Genomic DNA, 17,911 nt, shown 5'->3' with positions numbered 1-17,911 from the left:
ACAGACATTTGATAACTATCGCAGGTTTCGAAACTACAGTTTTATTCTTCTAAATTGTATCAGGAGACGTTTTCTTCTAAAAGGTTTTTTGTTTTATTCCTCTAAATTGTACCAGGAAACCTTGTCGTCTTAAAGGTCTGTTGTTGGCAAATTTATTTTATATGAACGAGCGGAATCATGAGGTTGCAAATTATGTTTCACTTCTTTGCAATTCATATTGATATCGGTTGCTAAATGACGCCAACCAACTCTGTAAAAATTCCTCGCACAGCTTATTTTTAGTGCTCATGACTCAGCAGACATTTGAAAACTATTACAGGTTTCGAAACTGCATTGGTGATTGGACGTATGCGATGTCTGTATATTTCAACTCTAATTACAGGGACAATTAAGAATAAAATTTGCAAACTACCCAGGCCGTTAATTTGATAAAACATGCGAAAAAAGCAACTGTGCTCTGTTCACCTGCTTCTTATTCACAGTTCAGGATAAAAAGAGACTCGCCGTAATGATATTCAGTCCTCATATCCTGTTCGAAATATCTACTGTTCGAAATATCTAGGAAACGCTCCTTCTGAAACTCCTGATAGCTGCTTTCAGTTTAAGTGTTTCTCAAGATCGAAGTAGAACAAACAATAGTAATTGCCTGAAATAACCAGGTGTTAGTCCGCTGAAAGCAAGTAATGATAATCTCACTTGAATGACCTACTCAGGGACTGCAATTTCTCCTTCAAATATCTTTTTTTTTTTTCTTATGAACCCCTAGCCCCTCTTTTTCACGATCTGTTTAGCTTTATTAGTTTTCTAGAATTCAACAAAGAATTAAAATAAGAGTGTTGAAAAGAACTCCGCCTGGAGCTGCAAATTCACTTCCGCACACTTGCTTCCTTTTTAACGTATCACTGGCATTCTTATTTTAGGAATCATGAGAGGCGTCCAAAATAGCTCTCGTTACGCCCGTTTGCAATTTGATGTGCAAATAAAGGGAACACCGTGTAAACGATACTCTTACAGAGCTAGAAACATGGCCAAATGCGAAACCCAGAAGGAAGCTTCGCGGACCAAAGCATCACGAGGCGATAGCCGGGTGCAACCTCTAGCTTCTTGAGTGCTAAGAAAACCTCCCAAGTATATTCATAACTTGAATGCTATAATTCATCTGTGTTTTTATCCTTACAGTGATCTTCCTCATCACAACTTTGCTTCTGAAAACTCGTTTGAGCCCCTTGTTTTCCTTGTGCTTTCGATGTCCTTCATCCTGTTGAGGTTCTCGGCCTTGGAAAGCTCCATGAGTTCTACAACAGCTTCTGTGTGGATTATAATTGTTATTAACTCTTGAATCCTTCTTCTATTAATGGGCATTATTTTCTACCGTCTTATAATAACTGGGTATGAAAATTTAAGTGGGTGCTTTTGTAGTGGAAGCGGCGCGAATGCAGAAAGAACCAACTTTCAGTCCGTGAATCAATTTGCTGTCCGTGAACAGCCGACATTGGGTGAGAGGTGGTGAGGGATATCGTATTTAAGGCCAAGGTCGGGTGTCTATCTACATTCTCCGAAGTGTCCTGTTCTCAGTTCGTTTCGGTAAGCCTACCTCCTAACGTTTCATTCCCTGCGAAAATTTTTCTGTACGTTACTTAAACGTTTTATTCTTTTAAATTGTATCAGGAAATGTTGTCTTCTTAAAAATAAGCCGTGAGGGGAGTCCCCTCACGGCTTACTTTTGGTTTTCATGACTCGGCAGACATTTGTTATTACAGGTTTCGAAACTATAGTTTTATACCTCTAAAGTGTATCAGGAAACTTTGTCTTCTTAATGGTTTGTTGTTGGCAAATTTATTTTATATGAACGTGCGGAAGTATGAGATGGCAAATTATCTTTAACTTCTTCGCAGTTCATATTTATACCTGTTGCTAACTGATGCCAACCCAACATTGATGATTGGACATATGCAATGTCTGTACATCTCAACTCTATTTATAGAGACAATTAAGAGTAAAATTTGCAAACTACATCAACCCAAGCCGTTAATTTGTTAATTTGACCTGCGAAGAAAGCAACTGTGCTTTGCTCACCTGTTTCTTACTCACAGTTTAGTATGAAGCCATGGCATCCAAGACTCGCCGTAACGATATTCAGTCCTCATTTCCTGTTCAAAATATCTGGGAACTGCTTCTTCTGAAACTCCTGATACTTGCTTTCAGTTTAAGTGTTCCTTAAGATCGAAGTAAAACAAACAATAGTAATTATTTGAAATAACCAAAGGTCAGCCAGCTGAAAGCAGTTAATGATAATCTCATTTGAATGACCTACTCAGGGACTGCAGTTTTCTCTTTTAAATAATCTTTTTTTTCTTGTGAACCCCTTCCTCCCTTTTTCACGATCTGTTTAGTTTTATTTGTGTTTTAAAATTCAACAAAGAATTAAAATAAGAGTGTTGAAAAGAACTCCGCCAAGAGCTGCAGATTTACCTCCGCACACTTGCTTCCTTTTCAACGCATCACTGGCATTCTTATTTTAGAAATCATGAAAGGCCTCCAAAATAGCCCTCATTTTCCAAGGCGCTTAAAAGTGCCATGGCATGACGCCCGTCAGCAATTTGATGTGCAATTAAAGGGAACACTGCGTAAACGATACTCTTACAGACCTGAAAACATGGCCAGGTTCGGAACCCAGAAGGAAGCTTCGCGGACCAAAAGCATCAAATTTCCGTTTCCGTTTATTTTCCTGGGCATCGTTTTTTACCAAATAGTTGGTTTGCAAGTTGGACAAGCTGAAGCATCGTGGCCTCGAGATACTTATGGTGAGTACAAGAGAATAGAATTATGGCGTAGTAAACACTTGAGTCATCTGATTTCAATTTCGAGTTATGGATGCACGCGGAAAGTTTCTAAGCACGGAAAAAACATCAGAGTCCGTGAGCCCGTCCGGAGTTAAGCTTCTTGAGTGCTAAGAAAACCTCTGAAGTGTATCCATAACTTGATGGTTGTACGCTGCACGCTACCATTTCTTTTATAACCTTGAGACTTTCAAACATCTTCCGTTTCGTGTAGAAAACAAAAAAGCAAAACAAACTGACGTCAGCATGCTACCCACAGGCAAATGGATCGAGCATATTATCCGCAGACTGTTGATCTGGTCTGTTTTGACTTAGTTGACGACGGAGGAATATGATTATTGGTTTATTTGAATATTGGTTCTTGATTTTCATGCATGCATGAACATGTCTTGACGAAGAGGAAAAAAATAATTAAGCTGGGTAAGTCCCGCGGAAATTATTCCGTTGTATACTAAAGGCTGTACCACGATATAAAATTCATTTTGAAAGTCTTGTTAAGCAAGAAGGTTTTTCTCGTCATCTTTTAAATTTGTACTTCTCCAAGAAAATTGTCGTGTCATACTTTTAAGAGCGCTTGTCTGTAAAAATTATAGATATCGCGGCAAGGGTGGAAAATTCGATTTCTTTCTTATTTTAATGTTAGATAGGCTAGGCTATAACCATAATCACTGCATACTTTTTTGGCGAAATATCTTTTTATTTCAGGAAAAAATACAAATAACGAAATTCCGTTAAAATCGTCATTTTTAGCAGAAAATTATTGCACGAGTTTGAGGGCTTCGCGTGCAAAAACGAATCACTATCTCGTCTTTTAAAAACTCAAATCTTCTTTTTCGATCTCATAAGACCTCACAAAATGATTTTTGTAAACATTGCGCTCTTCTTTACGCTTATAATAATTTAATTTCGAAAGCATGCATTTCTCTTCAGTAAAAATACTTCGTGAATAAAATTAATTTTCACCATGTGCTAAACCTTCAAATGGATTAAACTTTTGGTGGTTGAATTTCGAAAAGATGTTCTCAATACGACTGTAAAAATTTGTTTGGGCAAATGATTGAGAGCGATACAAAAGCTTTTCAAAGTCAAAAAAGTATCCAGTGACTTAAGTCATAGTCTAGCCTATCTAATATTAAAATAAGAAAGAAATCGAATTTTTCACCCTTGTCGCGAAGTTTAGAATTTGTCTGATTTTTACAGACAAGCGCTCTTAAAAAGAAGGGTTGTTCATCAATTCTAATTAGCAAGTTGTACTAAATACTTTGCTCTAGCTAGTAATTGACTTTCGGAGGTAATGCATCACTCAAGATTGATTTTTGACCATAGTAGTTGAAATTCGTTTTGTATTGAAGGCCTATTTCCAACTTTGATGCAACGCGGTCGTTTGTTTTTGTTTTGAACCATCGCTCCTGTTTAAATAGCGCCTCTGATTGGTCAGTTATTTTTACCTTGTCACGTCTCAAAATACCTTCTGCCTTTTCTCCGATGAATTTGAAGAACTTATCAAAATAACTCTGTTTAAAACAGTTCTGTGAGTTTTAATCCGGTACGGAATTAGATGAATCCATTGATTTAGTAGATTCCGAGGCAGTAAACGCTTATGGATCGGTTGTTGCTAAAGAGGAACGCGAAAATCCCTGCGACCATTCGAAGAAGGTGAAAATGTTGATCCACCACGTTTGCATTCATTCATCAATTTTTTTTAATTGAAGTTTGCCATCCTTGTTAAATAGGACTAAGGGTCAGTTGAAGTTTCCTGCCCGTGGAGAGGACCTTGGGCTCGAAAGAGTGGTCGAGGTTGTTGTCCATGAAAAGCAGCAAATAAGAATTGTAACACAAACTGTCAGAGTCGCTAACGTTCCTGCAATGAAGTGACTAAACTTGAAATAATTAAACGTCCGGCAGCCCGTTTTTTTTCCATATTTCTCTTCGAAATTAAAAAAATATTTATACAAAAATGTTCTACCTTTATTTACAATCCTCAAGTGCTTCCAGGCAGCCCAAAATTTCGAACTTGATATTTTTCGCTAACCCTGTATACATAGTAAGAAGCCATCCAAGCGCTTGACACTTCCAGGTAGCCCAAAATTTCGAACTTGATATTTTTCGCTAACCTTGCATACAGAGTATGAAGCCATCCAAGCGCTCGACACTGAAAAACTTTTTAGTGACAAGGCTGGACTCGGTCCTCAAATAATTCCATATTTCCCTTTGAAATATACCAATTTTTCGTTGGAAAATATTCTTCCTTCATTTACAATCCTCAAGCGCTTGTAGAAAGTGAAAGGCAAGCTGCAACCAAACCTCTCCAATTAATTCTAGATCAAAGGTCAAACGTTACCAATGGTAATCAAAGGGTATGGAGCAATGAAGGATCATTACCTCGCATTTTGAAGAGTGTGATGTTAACGAGATAGTCTTGCACCATTTGTTAAGCTCGTCGAGCGCGTTACTTAGAAGGTAACAGGCTTTATTAACGGTAGATCCGATGCAGTAAGCTGTAGTATCGTCAGCATACAGGAAGAGATTGCCTGATGTCACAGCTTACGGTATGTCGTAGGTGTACAAACTCAACAAAACTGTGCCTGGCACTGATCTTTGTGGGAGGCCGCAAGTCACATTAAACTCTTCCGACTAAGTAAAGTTCACAACTGTAACCTGTGTCCGGTGATTCAGATAATTTGCGAGCCAAGAGGAGATTGCCCTCGCTTCTAAATATGCTCTTCAATTTATGTAGCAGGTTACTATGAGATACGTATTCAAAGGCTTTACGAAAATCAATAAAGGTTGTAGCGGCCACTGAATTATTATTAACAGCTTTTCAATAACTTACTTTCTTACGATGGGAAATTAATAACTGGGTCGAGTGGCCCTTGCAGCAGGCCCGTTGCCTCTCAGTCAGTATTTCGCCTTCCGTAACATGCTTCAGCATCGTGTCAGATGCACACGATTCCAAGATCTCACTTAGAAGGCTTAGTAAAGAGATGGTTCGATAGTTACTCCTGTCAGAAGGGTCGTCCTTTTTAAAAAGGGGGCATAAGCTAGTGAATTTTCTTCCATTGGCTAAAATGTTATCCTTTGTCAATACTCATCGAATACAGCTTAGTAAGAGGCGAGACGATTGCTAGCTCGGCTAACCTTAGCAACTTGCGAGTACTCCAGTCCGGCCCCGCAACCTTATTACAATTTAAGACCCTAATTTTCCTGGATACCGACTCCTCAGAAATTGAGAAGGGCGAAAGTGTCTGAATTGGTGTAACATCGTAACATCAAGTGGGGTTTCTCGAAATTCCTGTTCCCATTGTTACGAATGTATTAATCAGGTTTGCATTCAGTCTTTGTCTCGCACAGCAAGGGTTTTATCGTTCAGCTTTGTTGGTCTAACCTGCGATATTCTTTTGGTGTTTGCAGTATTGGAGAGTACTTTCCAATGCGCAGAAGTGGATTTCGTTGAATCAATGTTTTCACAAAAGAATATAACTTTTGCTCGTCTTTCGTTGGTTGTTCTTTCATTCCAAACCTTCTTGTAATTCGCCCCTGCAGTTTGGTCTCCAGTGCTCTCAGTGGACTTATTCATCTTTTTCCTTATTTCATTTTTAGTCTACGGGTCGCTCTTACTGCTTATTTAAATCATGTTGAAAGGTACGTGTTCATCGCAGATTCATTAAACATCAAGCTCCATTCTTATTGTGTATCATCTTCATCTTCGAAAACATCAGCTATATAGAATGGTGTACAAGAGAGGTCTGCGTAGAATTCCTCTGAATTTTAAAAAAACCCTTGAAATTTCTAATGGTAATAATTCATGAAGGCGGAAACCTTTACCTTAGTTTTAGAGTGGCATAATTTAGGTTTTGATTGGTAAATATCAGCGGTAACACACCTTTTATGTTGATTAGTTCCGGCTTGGATCAACGTCATGCTCATTTCTAGTACTTAACGCGAACTTGCTGCAGTGCATAAAGCAAATTATCGAAACATTTTACATGATACGGTAATCTTAAGGAAACTTTTCTAATATTCGAGGGTACGAACGGTTCTCGGCTACGGGTTTTTAAATTAGCAAAAAGGTTTAGAGAAAAGCACACTAAAGTTTGTTAGTTTAGAGAAAAAGAATTCGTTGCCTTTCTAACACCCTTTTAACATGTTTAAGGAATGTATTGCTTAACTAAACCTTCATGAAAGGGGCTCCATTTTCTACAGATAAAATATATACACAGGTAACTCTTTAGTCAAATTACATTTTCAACGCGAAAGGTATGTATCCAGGCGGGGCATTCCCGCACAAATCTTCGTGGGGTGGATTCTACCACCAATCACCAACCCTTCCCCTCCCCTCCCCATGGGAGAGTAATCATTAACAAAATTATTCTTCTAGTAATTTTCTTTATGATGACTCTTCATATTCTTTAATTCTAGATTATGATTTGTTCCTGAGCATCGAGGGTCATGATTGTTTAAAAAGGCTCGTCAGTTCTAATTGGACATTCCCTGTGTTAACGTATGATTTCTCGTTTACACCTGAGCAAGAAAGGAATGTTCTTCTTGACCTTTACACATCTACAAATGGCCAGCAATGGTATGACAGTGGAGGATGGAACAGCTCAAAATCCCACTGCTCTTGGTATGGTATCACCTGTTACAACAATTCATATGTAAGAACCATTGTGCTGGCTTACAACAACTTGGATGGTGTTCTTCCTTCCAATCTGTGGAGGATACGCAACTTGTTGTCGCTTTGTACGCCTGGTAACCCAAGACTTCGAGGACGCATTGGAGACTTTTTATTTGGAAATATGAGCAATCTGCTGTCGATTGTTTTCAATGCAGCCTCTATATCTGGAGAAATCCCGAAGGACATCGTGCAACTAAAAAAATTGAACATTTTTCTAGGCTGTATAATGGACGGGGAAGGCTTTACTGGCAACTTACCAGAAGACATTGGGAATATGACAGAGTTGAGAGTGCTATGTCTCGGAGGGAACAAATTAACTGGTCGAATACCTAGCAGCATATCCAGATTACAAAGACTTTGGTATCTTGACCTCCGAAACACTCCTGGTCTCATGTGGGGAAATCTGAATGACCTCTTTGCAATCCCCGCCTTAACCCAACTTTTTGCATCAGGTATTCGGCTGACAGGACAATTAACAAATACCCTGCCACCTAACCTGACCTACCTAGTTTTACCGGGGAACAACATTTCAGGTCATTTTTTTCAAAGCATTCCGAAAACACATCACGTTGAAATTCTTAATGTTGCCAACAATCAGCTCACTGGAGACATTCCTGGTGAGTTACTCAGTTATCCGCCCTCCATGATTGATTTGTCACAGAACGAGTTTTCCTCGATAAACAACGGGAGACCATGGTCTACCAAACCAGACAGGCGTGTAAAATCCTTCATTTCGCTTGCAGGAAATAGGAATTTAGCAATTAATATTTCAAGCTTTTTGGAGCTCTTCTCGAGAAAGCCCGACTTTCATCCTAGTCCATCGGTTCTAAATCTCAGTTTTTGTGATATTGAGGGTCCCTTACCCGCAAACGTGCTTTACTTTGAGGATATGTCCACGTGCGATTTACGAGGTAATAAGTTTTACGGAGCCATACCAGCTTTCTTTGAAGACTTTTCATATTTAACATATTTTGACATCTCATCAAATAACCTGTCAGGAAGCCTTCCAGCAGGAATTCAGAATTTAATCTCCCTCCAGTATTTGGATATTTCTGGAAATCCATCCATGCGTGAAGGAAACAGCGTATCGACCAATGCCTTTCGTCCAGACTTTTTAAGGATGGTCAGACCACCTGAAGGCGACAACTTTTCATGTCCCGAAGGACACCTAACGTTCAACAATGGTCGCATTCGTTTGGATCCTGTATTTTACGAGTACAGATATTGCATTTGTGATCCACATTTTTATGGAAGCCTTGGATTATGCAAATCATGTATGGATGGTGGAACGTGTGACCAAGTTACTGTGACGGTCCAAGAAGACGTTGGTCCAAACATCATGAAGATAGCTCCTGGCTATTGGCCATCTCCTGATCCCAAAAATGTTACTCATCTCGTCAAGTGTCCAGTACCTGCTGCTTGCAATCCACTAGCTTCCTGTACCTGCCGCCTCGACACATCACATAACGACGACTCTCGCTCCTCCAATAACAAGCGTTTAGTGTCGACTCTAATCACAAAATGCAATGAATCCTGTGCCTGCCATTCAGGAAACACTGACAGGTTCTGTTCTCGTTGTGAAGAAGGATTTTATAAAATTGGCGGATTGTGCTATCCATGTGTGAAAGGAGATCTTACCTACTACTACGTGCTCATCCCTATCTTTGCCATTTCTTTCCTTGTTTTGCTTTGGTCATTTTTTTATTTCAACTTGCGTCCTATCAAATGGTTTTTTGTTACAGCAGTACATTTCCTCTTAATGTTGATCTTCATGCTTTTGGAATTTTTACCTAGTTGGGTTTTCAAATTAAACTTGGTGGTTTTTGTTGTGTGCATGACTAGTCGAGGAAAAGGTACAAAGTCTCTCATCAGCATTGCAGTGTTTTATATGCAAACCATGGATTTTATGGTATCGAGCTCCAATGTCTGGCCTCCAAAGATCGTTGCAGCTCAGAAGTACTTGAGCAGCTACTGGAATTTGTATTTCCCTTCACTTTCGTGTGATTTTCCTTCCCTTTTCAATCCTGTTGGCAAGTTTACTTTTATTCTTCTTCTTCCAATTGGTTGCTTGGCACTCGTGGGTGTCTACTTTATAGTTATGCTAAGCTACAATAAGGTTCGTCCCCAAGAACGACGAATGGAAAATGTTCACTTTAAATGCCGTCAAAGTGCCTTTTTCTGTTTGAGTTTCACTTACTTTCCAGTTGTAAAGCAAACTCTCTCCATCTTACGCCCATGCCAAAATGACCGTGATGTTCTGTACATGCCAAATTCCCCTTGGATAGAATGCACATCTGTTACTTACAGAACACTGTTAGCTCTTGGTTTTGTCTCCGTTGTGTTCTACGTGATTGGGTTTCCTTTGCTTCTCTCCTCCCTCATGTTCTTCTTCTTTCGAAAAAGAAACAGCATGAGCCCTGAAGATCGTGAGAAACTTGACACATGGCTTGGTCCTGCATATTTGCCTTACAAACCAAGGTATCAGTGGTGCCTTGAGATCGTCATGCTTCTCCGTCGCGTTTTGCTTGCCAGTGCATTGTCTATGATTTCGTCATCTTCTACCTTACAAACCTTTGTTGTCTGGGTAATTCTCGTTTGCTTTGCTGTTATTCATCTGTGTTTGCATCCCTATGATGATTCCAGTTATAAGTTTGCTTCTGAAAACTTTTTCGAGCCTCTTGTCTTGTTGGTACTGTCCATGTCTTTCATCCTGTTGAAGTTCTCGGCTGTGGAAAACTTAATGACGTATTCAGCAGCGTATGTTTGGGTTGTAATGATTGTCAATTCCTGGACACTACTCCTTCTTGTAGGCATAATCTTTTACCGTCTGGCTACTTGTGGGAATGAAGACAAAGATGGAAATTTCTCTGGGCACCGTCATGTGAGTGCAAGAAATGGTAGAAGCAGTGATGATGAAGAAAGAAGTAATTTGTTGTCCGTTAACAGTGCACGGAAGAGATACGTTGAAGTCGCTAACATTTCCTAGGCCTTTGTCCCAACAACCCGCAAGATTCATTTGTGAGCGTGGTAGATCTTTACGACTGAACACTAGAACATCTCGCTTAAGTATATACTATGCTGGTGAAGTGCTTTTCGTGCGGGCCGGTTAGCCAGTTCGGAGTGATTAGCAAACACTATTTTGAGTCCAACCTTTCACCATGAAATTTGACACTTATATTAAATAATTTTTACATCAGTGCGTAGTTTTAAGTTTTACAGGTTTACGATCATTTCAAGAATTTCAAGTTCCCTGATTTCTTATGTAGAATTTAGGTTTTGATCTGCGCCAAATGTTTACAGAAGGTACTTAGTGGGCTATCTGTGGGCGACCGACTGGCTGCGGGTCTAGATGCTTTTTGCTTGCTTATGTAATGCCTATAGTTTCGAAATATTATTTTAAAGTTGTTTTAGATTTTAATAATTATGATAATGACAATAATAATAATACTAATACTAATAATAATAATACTAATAATAATAATGACGATAAGTTTTCTTACTTCCATTGTAAGCAGGCCAGGTCTGGGTGTGGGAAAACTATACGCGGCACATAGTGAAGAATATTCAACAGACGGCTCCATCGAGTTTCCATAGCTAAATGTAAAGACAACAACGTATATCCTTTGGGGAAATTAAATACTACCAGATTCGTACTTAACTCATGGCGGTCTACGAGGGTCTCAATTGGGTTAACAGTATGCCATAAAACGGCCAAAACTTTAGCCGTTAGCCTTAAAATCGAAAATTTTAACCGTTTATCGTAAAAAAAATTAAACGTTAAAAGGAAATTCTAGTGATCTCAGCGGAAAAATGGTAACCGTTGGCCGCAAAACCATCACCCCATTGACACCCTCTGATACTGCAGCAAAGCACTGTAACGCATTACCTTGTGACATTCGTGCCGTGGTTAGCTCAAATTGGTTGTCAAAGCAGACTGGGAAAGCAAATGTAAACTTGCAAGAGCTGAGAGAGTTTTTCACGTTCAATAAAGCATGTATGTGTGTATGTATCCAGGACTCTCACTTGCACCTCACCTCCCACCAAACCTCCCCCCCCCCCCTCCCTCATACTGAGTGTCGTGCCCACGGCCCCCGGTATGCACCGTGCAGTGATCGTCGACCTTTTTAACAAAGTAGTTTTTTAAGGAAAGTCTGGTAATAATGTACAAACCGATTTTTTAATGGCCTTTCATCTGGTTGGGGATAAGGCAAAATGCTCTTTCATTTTCCCGACTTAAAACACTCTCACCCAAGAATATTTCATTTAGGGTCAGTTTCTCTGCACAACCAGTGATAAGTTCTGCCAAGTAAGCCCGAGTATGACCGACAACATAAGAGAGAAATAGCCTGGGTGGAAATAGCTCTCCAATGTGTGGAGTAACACCCTCAGAGAGGTGGAGAAGAAAGCAGTTACCCCTCTATTGTGGAGGACGCGGTGAATTGACGTAAATCAAGTTATGAAGAGTTATGGTTGGTTTAATGAATCCGAGATTCTACACTTTAACTTTAAGATCTACGACCATGAAATTTCTTGTTCTTCAAAAAAAAAAAAAGAAGACCAAAATTAATGCAAAAGTTAAAACAACATAAAGATTACGGCACCTTAAGATAAACTACATGTTGGTAAATGATACAAAGAGATACAAGGAAATTTTGAAGGAACGTGCACCGTATAAACTGAAGCTTGTAAAGGCATGCCTACAGTAGGTTTGATAGTTCTTTTTACATTCAATTGTTTACACATATGCCTGCAGTCCTCGCATAATTCTTCGATCATCATCATCTTCACGACTGTACGCTGACTGCATATTGTTCTGCAAGCTGATCAAAATTTTTCTCCTACAGAGGAGAAAGAGACAAAAAATAAAAGGTTAGGCTAAATTTTGAATGAAAATTGAGCAAGAATCAGTTTGTAAAAAAAAAAAAAAACTTTCTTTAAAAGATTGGTTGCTATTCCTTCCTTGTGGTAACCATGGAGCCCGTTTCAACTTGTGATGGTGCAAATTATGTGAATTTCAGGTACAATACTAGGATGGATATAATTTATGTACACTTTATGTTCTATTATTATTTTTACTCCAGCTGCTAAATTTAACAAAAAAAAACTTAAGTGAAATACCTTTGCCAGGAGGTCTTTTGTAAAAGGATGACTTGGATGCCCATCCTTTAACTGTGAAATATATCTTGTTGTTACCTAGAAGATGCACATAAAAAGAGAGAGAGAAAAAAAAAAGCCTCAGCATTTGCTTCACATGCACTGTGAATGCAAAAGTAAAATTTCTGCACTTATCTCTTCGAGTTATTTCAAACATAATCATGAATATCCAGCACAGAATGACATGTATGCATACCTCAGGAGCTTTTCCTAGATGCTGAGATAAAACCACCATGTTGATGAGAGTTTCCGGATTACTGCTATCCTGTACAGAAAAAAGGAATCCACATCTAAAAATGTGCTTCTTTAATACAGAAATTGTGTTTCGTGTGTGAGGTAGCGGCAAAGAGAGGAGGTGGGGGGCAGGGGGGGAAGGAAGTTACATGATTGCACATGTATTCCAATTGTAATAAAACTTAATTCTAAACTGAATCCAATTTTGCCAAACAAACTGCCCACTCATGAAAACATTTGATTTCAATTAACTCTTTAACCCTTAAGAGTGACCAGCATCTAATTTCTCCTTACAATATCCCCCCTGAATCAAACATTAAGGTGACAAGAACAAAGGAAATGATCACCAACCACAGAAGCTCTTGATTGTTAAAAAAAATTTCTCCTTGTCAACACTTAAGGAGATGTCAAGAGAACACTATGGAGAATATACATACTGATTTCAGGGCCCAATGGGTCAATACTTTTAAATCGGTTTGTCACACAACCTGCAACAGAACTAGCCTTAGACATTTATCCTTTTTATTGTATTAATATTTAAAGGTCTCTGATGCAACTTTTATTGCTATTTATGATGCCATAACCTTAGAGTATGATTTATATTGAACAAGGCATTATGTATCTCTTACTTTGTCTAGTGCATCTTGCAAACAACTCTCTGCATCTTCAAATTTCCCCATGTGCATGTATGCAATAGCCTGACCATTGAGTAACATGACTGTTGGAGTGTATTTGTCTGAAAGCTCTTGGAAAATGTAGTAGGCATCTTGATATTTCTCTCCTCCCTGTGTTAAAGAGAAAAACACCTTCATTGCAAAAATTCACAAGTTTAGTGTTGACTCTAAAGAGTGAAAAGGCAGATTTGAAGACACAAGTTAGAGGGCCTGACATAAAGCAAGAACACATTCTTCCATTCACTTACCACAGCAAGATTGAACCATGCAAGGGAAAGCTGTGTGAGAGTTGCATCATCATCTTGGTCCTGCAGAAGATTTATTTTATATTTTAGTAATGACAAACCCAAGATGACACTCCAAGCTCCTCCAAACCAGTTACAAAAATATTATCCAGATATTACACCAGTGCAGCACATGTAAACTTAAATTACTGGCCCTAAGGCAAAAAAAAATAACCATAAAGAAAACTCACTTGCATTCTTTTAAGTTCTTTCCTTTGAAACAAAATAATCAAAAGATTGGTTAATACACTTTCTTAAGATTTTTCCTTTTAAATTACATTGATGCATTCTAAAACTCAATGATGACCTGCAATTAAAATTCATACTCACTTGGCCAGATCAACTCTATCCATGCTGATGTAAATTTGTACTGAGAGCGCTGAGCTGGAAAAGAAAAAAGAAACACATTATACAAACATTTGAAGCTGCACACATTTGACATGTTACACACTTTAACGTAATTTTAAGCTAAAATGATTCCAATGGCTAGTGTGTAGGAATGTAGGTGGAACAAAGCAAATTAAAAAAAAAACAACAAATAAAACTGGTTCAAATTCATTTAGGTTTTGAAATATGTACCCAATGTATAGTCTTAGGAACTTGCACATTTAACACTACAACAAAAAAGCAGACAAACACTAAAAATTTTTTCCTCACCATTCCAATGATTCAGACTGATGAAGGCATCGTAAAGCTGATTCGAAATTCTAATAAAGAAAACAAAAGTATTCCGAATTAGATCAAACACATCTGGATATGCAGATGTTCATGGACAGTCCTTGTAAAACATGTAAAAGTGTGGAATGATATATAAAATATAAATTAATGTAATCATCTCTTTTAGTCCAATATGACCTCATCTTTCAGCATCCATACTTTACATGTATTCAGATTAAAGGTGACAAGACTGACAGTAATTAACCTTTCTACCCCTTTTAGGGGTGACTAACATCTAAACTCTTCTCACAGTATTACCCCTGAATCAAACATTAAAGTTTTAATAATAAAGGAAATATTGTAATTGCCAACTCAAGAAGCTTGATTGTTGGACAAATTCTCCTAGTACCTGTAAGTACCATAGGGAATGCATAGTGAACAGCATGGCGTACTAACATACTGATGTTAAGCCGCAAAAAGGTTTAAAGCACAAGACAATCTATGAGATCAGTCTGGAGAATTTGATGGAGGATATGTACCTGTTCATTGTAATAGATCATAGCTGCCATTAACAGATCATAGTCATTGAGATCACTAGAGTTTAACTTCTTTTCAATGGACTTGAGGATTGATTCCCTAAATTGAACCAAAGCAAATTGTCAAATAAGTTTGAGTTAATTTGTACCAGTGCAGTAACCACTTCTCTGGAGCAAAAAGCAAGCATTAATACTATCATTTTATTCATTATAAAACTGAATTAAAAGCATGCATTTGTAACAATTCTTACATTTAACATATAGAGTACATACACGTGTTACTCTACATAACTGAATTTGAGGTCTACTGTAAGTTACAGACCAGAAAAATGAAGTTCCATAACTTACAGTATGAACCAAAAAACAGGGTTAGTAAGATATTTGTTATATTTCTGTGTTTAAACAGGGGAAGGGAGGGTGGGGGGGGGGGGGTGGGGAAGAAGTTTCAACTCAAACTTTTGAATTTTGCAGACCACACAGTGAAATATGGCCCACTAAATTGACCAATCATAGTGCATGGACTATGCATGCATAATTAAGAGATGTAATAAACGTAATTCATGTACAATATCAAATATATAGCACTTAGTGTTGAGCAGAACTTATCATAATGAATGAAAAATAACAAGATAGAACACAAGAAAAAATTGTTGCGGTTTATGTCTGCTTGTATTCTGAGGTTTGCAGAACTATACTACACTGCACAGTAGATCTTACACATTTAGAGAGACATATCAATGGTAATTTTGGTTCTAAAACAAAATGGCTTTGGCAAAAGTGTGCCGCCTGGAATAGTTATAGATACTCTTTTGTAGCCAAGAATTTCATTATTATGATTGTCTCATTTCATCAGATAAATAATTAATTCCCACAAGGGGACAGGAGCAGTTTGGACTAAAACACTATCATTAATGCTCATCACAAATTTTTGGAGAGCTAATTAATATGAATGATCAGTAGCAAGTCTCTTGCTATAATCCACAATACTTTTCAAGAATTTTCTCTCATCATGAAAATTTAAATTGATTGTGCAAGAACTCCTATGAAATCTGCAATCAGTAGTGTGAATTCTCACACTACACTAACCACAAAAGCCTTGGTATACCAGGAAGTTAGGGGATGGACACATAATATAAATTACACCAGTAACCCTTTAACCCCCAGAAGTGATTTACATGTTACTTCTCCCTATAATATCCATACATTCTCCAGGAAACAGGTGGTGAGAGTACTCAAACTTATCAGGTGGGAGTTTTTTTTGTCATCAAAATCCAAATTCCTGTAAATTTTTAACAAGGAGCTGTGTACATGAAGCAGCTAAAGGAAAGAATTAATGATTTGATCTTGGGAGTCAAATGGTTATTATAAATACATGTAATAGCTGGGAAGTCAAAGTAATTGTACCTTTTGCTTGGATTCTGATGGTATTCAGCTAACATTCTGACAGGCTGTACTTCTGCTGGAGAAGCTGATGTCACCTCATCTAAGACAACTCTATGCTTACCCTAATTCAGAGAAATGTATGGAAGGTTCTGAAACATCACATGAGCTGGAACAAAATTCTTTTAAAAACATATACACAAGCGCTGCATTGAGAAACAGATGTTTAAGTTAGTGGAGCTTATTTTGCTTCAGTAACATGAAGTAACAAGGAATATTGAAACTTCCCAATAGAAGGAATGCCACTTCATCCTAGGGTTACAGATATACCTCAAGTGCATCACTTGTTCATACCCTTTAACTCCCAGAAGTGATTAACATGTAACAGCATTATACATTATACATTATCCAGCAAACAGGTAGTGAGATTACCCAAACTTATCAGGTACAAAATATTATCTTGATGGAACACTCAATTCTTGTGGCCAATTCACAAGGAAATGGATAGAAGCTAGAGTAGAGAATTAACAATCAAATCTTGGGAGTTTGAGGGTTAATTCCCCATTCATAGAGGGATGGTAGTGTAAACATTAAAAGATGGGTAAATTAGTTTACGATACTTATTGAATAACAATATTATAATAGATAATAGCAAGGGGACTTCAGGAAACCACCAGCTTTTGTGAGGGAGGCTTCCAACAGTGCCAAAAAAAATTTAATAATTATATATCTTTCAATGAGTTTGCCTGACAATGTACCACTACAAATTTACAGTTCTTGATGGAGTCTGCAAGAATAACATGCCTTGCCCAAGAAAAGAAAAAAACACAATGGCCCAACTAGGGATAAAATCCAGACCATTTGGCAGACTTTTGCCAAATGGTCTAGGTTCAAAATACTCAGTGTGAACATGTGAGTTTGGTTGATTGAATATTGACCTGACCATGATCTCAAAGACACTTGATTTACCATCTAAACAGTGAAAATAGTAGCTCATTATGAGTGGAAACATAAGGAGAGCTGAATGATTGATTGAACTTAAGATCAGACGTTTGGAAACAGCGACTTTAAACAAGTGTGTTGTCAGGTTAGAACTGTCCAGATGTCACGAAAACGTCGTAACGCTGAGAATTGAAAAGAAAAAGAGCCACTCACCTGAGCTGTATAAGCTCTGTACATATAAATATCTTTTTCAATGGCCAATTCGCGTGAAGAAGGCTGTTAAAGACAAATCAAACCGTATTTACGAATGTTGCATTTTAACCCTCAAAAGATGACAATTTCATCGAAAAAGACTCAAACCAAAGCAACCAAACTGAAAACGCACGTGTAACTTCTGAGCTTCATTTATACAAAACTGGTAGTTGCCGATGTAAAAGGAATTCCTGATTTCGAAGAGTTCATCCACGTCACCACTAGCCGCCATATTGTTCTTCTTGAAGGTTTCGACTTGAGCCCAGGATCACCGTGTCATACT

General features: G+C 38.1%; 2 protein-coding genes and 1 long non-coding RNA gene across 3 annotated transcripts; 1 reads left to right on the top strand and 2 right to left on the bottom strand.

Moving 5' to 3' along the window:
* Positions 1-20: 20 nt before the first annotated feature.
* On the bottom strand, positions 21-3,148 carry LOC149046548 (uncharacterized). Its single transcript, XR_016186211.1, has 3 exons — positions 2,649-3,148; positions 2,077-2,216; positions 21-1,307 (listed from the first exon to the last, which is right to left on the bottom strand). It is a non-coding gene; the product is annotated as an uncharacterized LOC149046548 (long non-coding RNA).
* LOC113685631 (uncharacterized) lies at positions 2,392-11,518 on the top strand. The gene is made up of 2 exons (XM_027203160.2): positions 2,392-2,804; positions 7,260-11,518. Exons 1-2 carry the CDS (start codon positions 2,528-2,530, stop codon positions 10,499-10,501), a joined length of 3,519 nt encoding a protein of 1,172 aa, XP_027058961.2. The 5' UTR covers positions 2,392-2,527; the 3' UTR covers positions 10,502-11,518.
* A 451-nt stretch (positions 11,519-11,969) lies between these two features.
* LOC113685632 (coatomer subunit epsilon) lies at positions 11,970-17,902 on the bottom strand. Its single transcript, XM_027203161.2, has 12 exons — positions 17,762-17,902; positions 17,590-17,652; positions 16,459-16,559; positions 15,058-15,154; positions 14,519-14,568; positions 14,192-14,245; positions 14,053-14,074; positions 13,826-13,885; positions 13,533-13,688; positions 12,866-12,934; positions 12,634-12,708; positions 11,970-12,353 (listed from the first exon to the last, which is right to left on the bottom strand). Exons 1-12 carry the CDS (start codon positions 17,858-17,860, stop codon positions 12,300-12,302), a joined length of 900 nt encoding a protein of 299 aa, XP_027058962.2. The 5' UTR covers positions 17,861-17,902; the 3' UTR covers positions 11,970-12,299.
* Positions 17,903-17,911: the final 9 nt, after the last annotated feature.

This window comes from Pocillopora damicornis, chromosome 4 (assembly GCF_964200805.1).
Source record: "Pocillopora damicornis chromosome 4, jaPocDami1.2, whole genome shotgun sequence".
Taxonomy (NCBI): domain Eukaryota; kingdom Metazoa; phylum Cnidaria; class Anthozoa; order Scleractinia; family Pocilloporidae; genus Pocillopora; species Pocillopora damicornis.
Note: the sequence above shows the minus strand (reverse complement) of the source record. Positions and strands in the feature narration are given on the sequence as shown.

Coding starts and splice junctions, on each gene's coding strand:
- LOC113685631 (XM_027203160.2), top strand. CDS start 2,528: ATGAAAGGCCTCCAAAATAGCCCTCATTTTCCAAGGCGCTTAAAAGTG. Junction 2,805..7,259: donor GTGGCCTCGAGATACTTATG/GTGAGTACAAGA, acceptor CTTTAATTCTAG/ATTATGATTTGTTCCTGAGC.
- LOC113685632 (XM_027203161.2), bottom strand. CDS start 17,860: ATGGCGGCTAGTGGTGACGTGGATGAACTCTTCGAAATCAGGAATTCC. Junction 14,246..14,518: donor CAGTCTGAATCATTGGAATG/GTGAGGAAAAAA, acceptor TTTCTTTTCCAG/CTCAGCGCTCTCAGTACAAA. Junction 12,709..12,865: donor ATCTAGGAAAAGCTCCTGAG/GTATGCATACAT, acceptor TGCATCTTCTAG/GTAACAACAAGATATATTTC.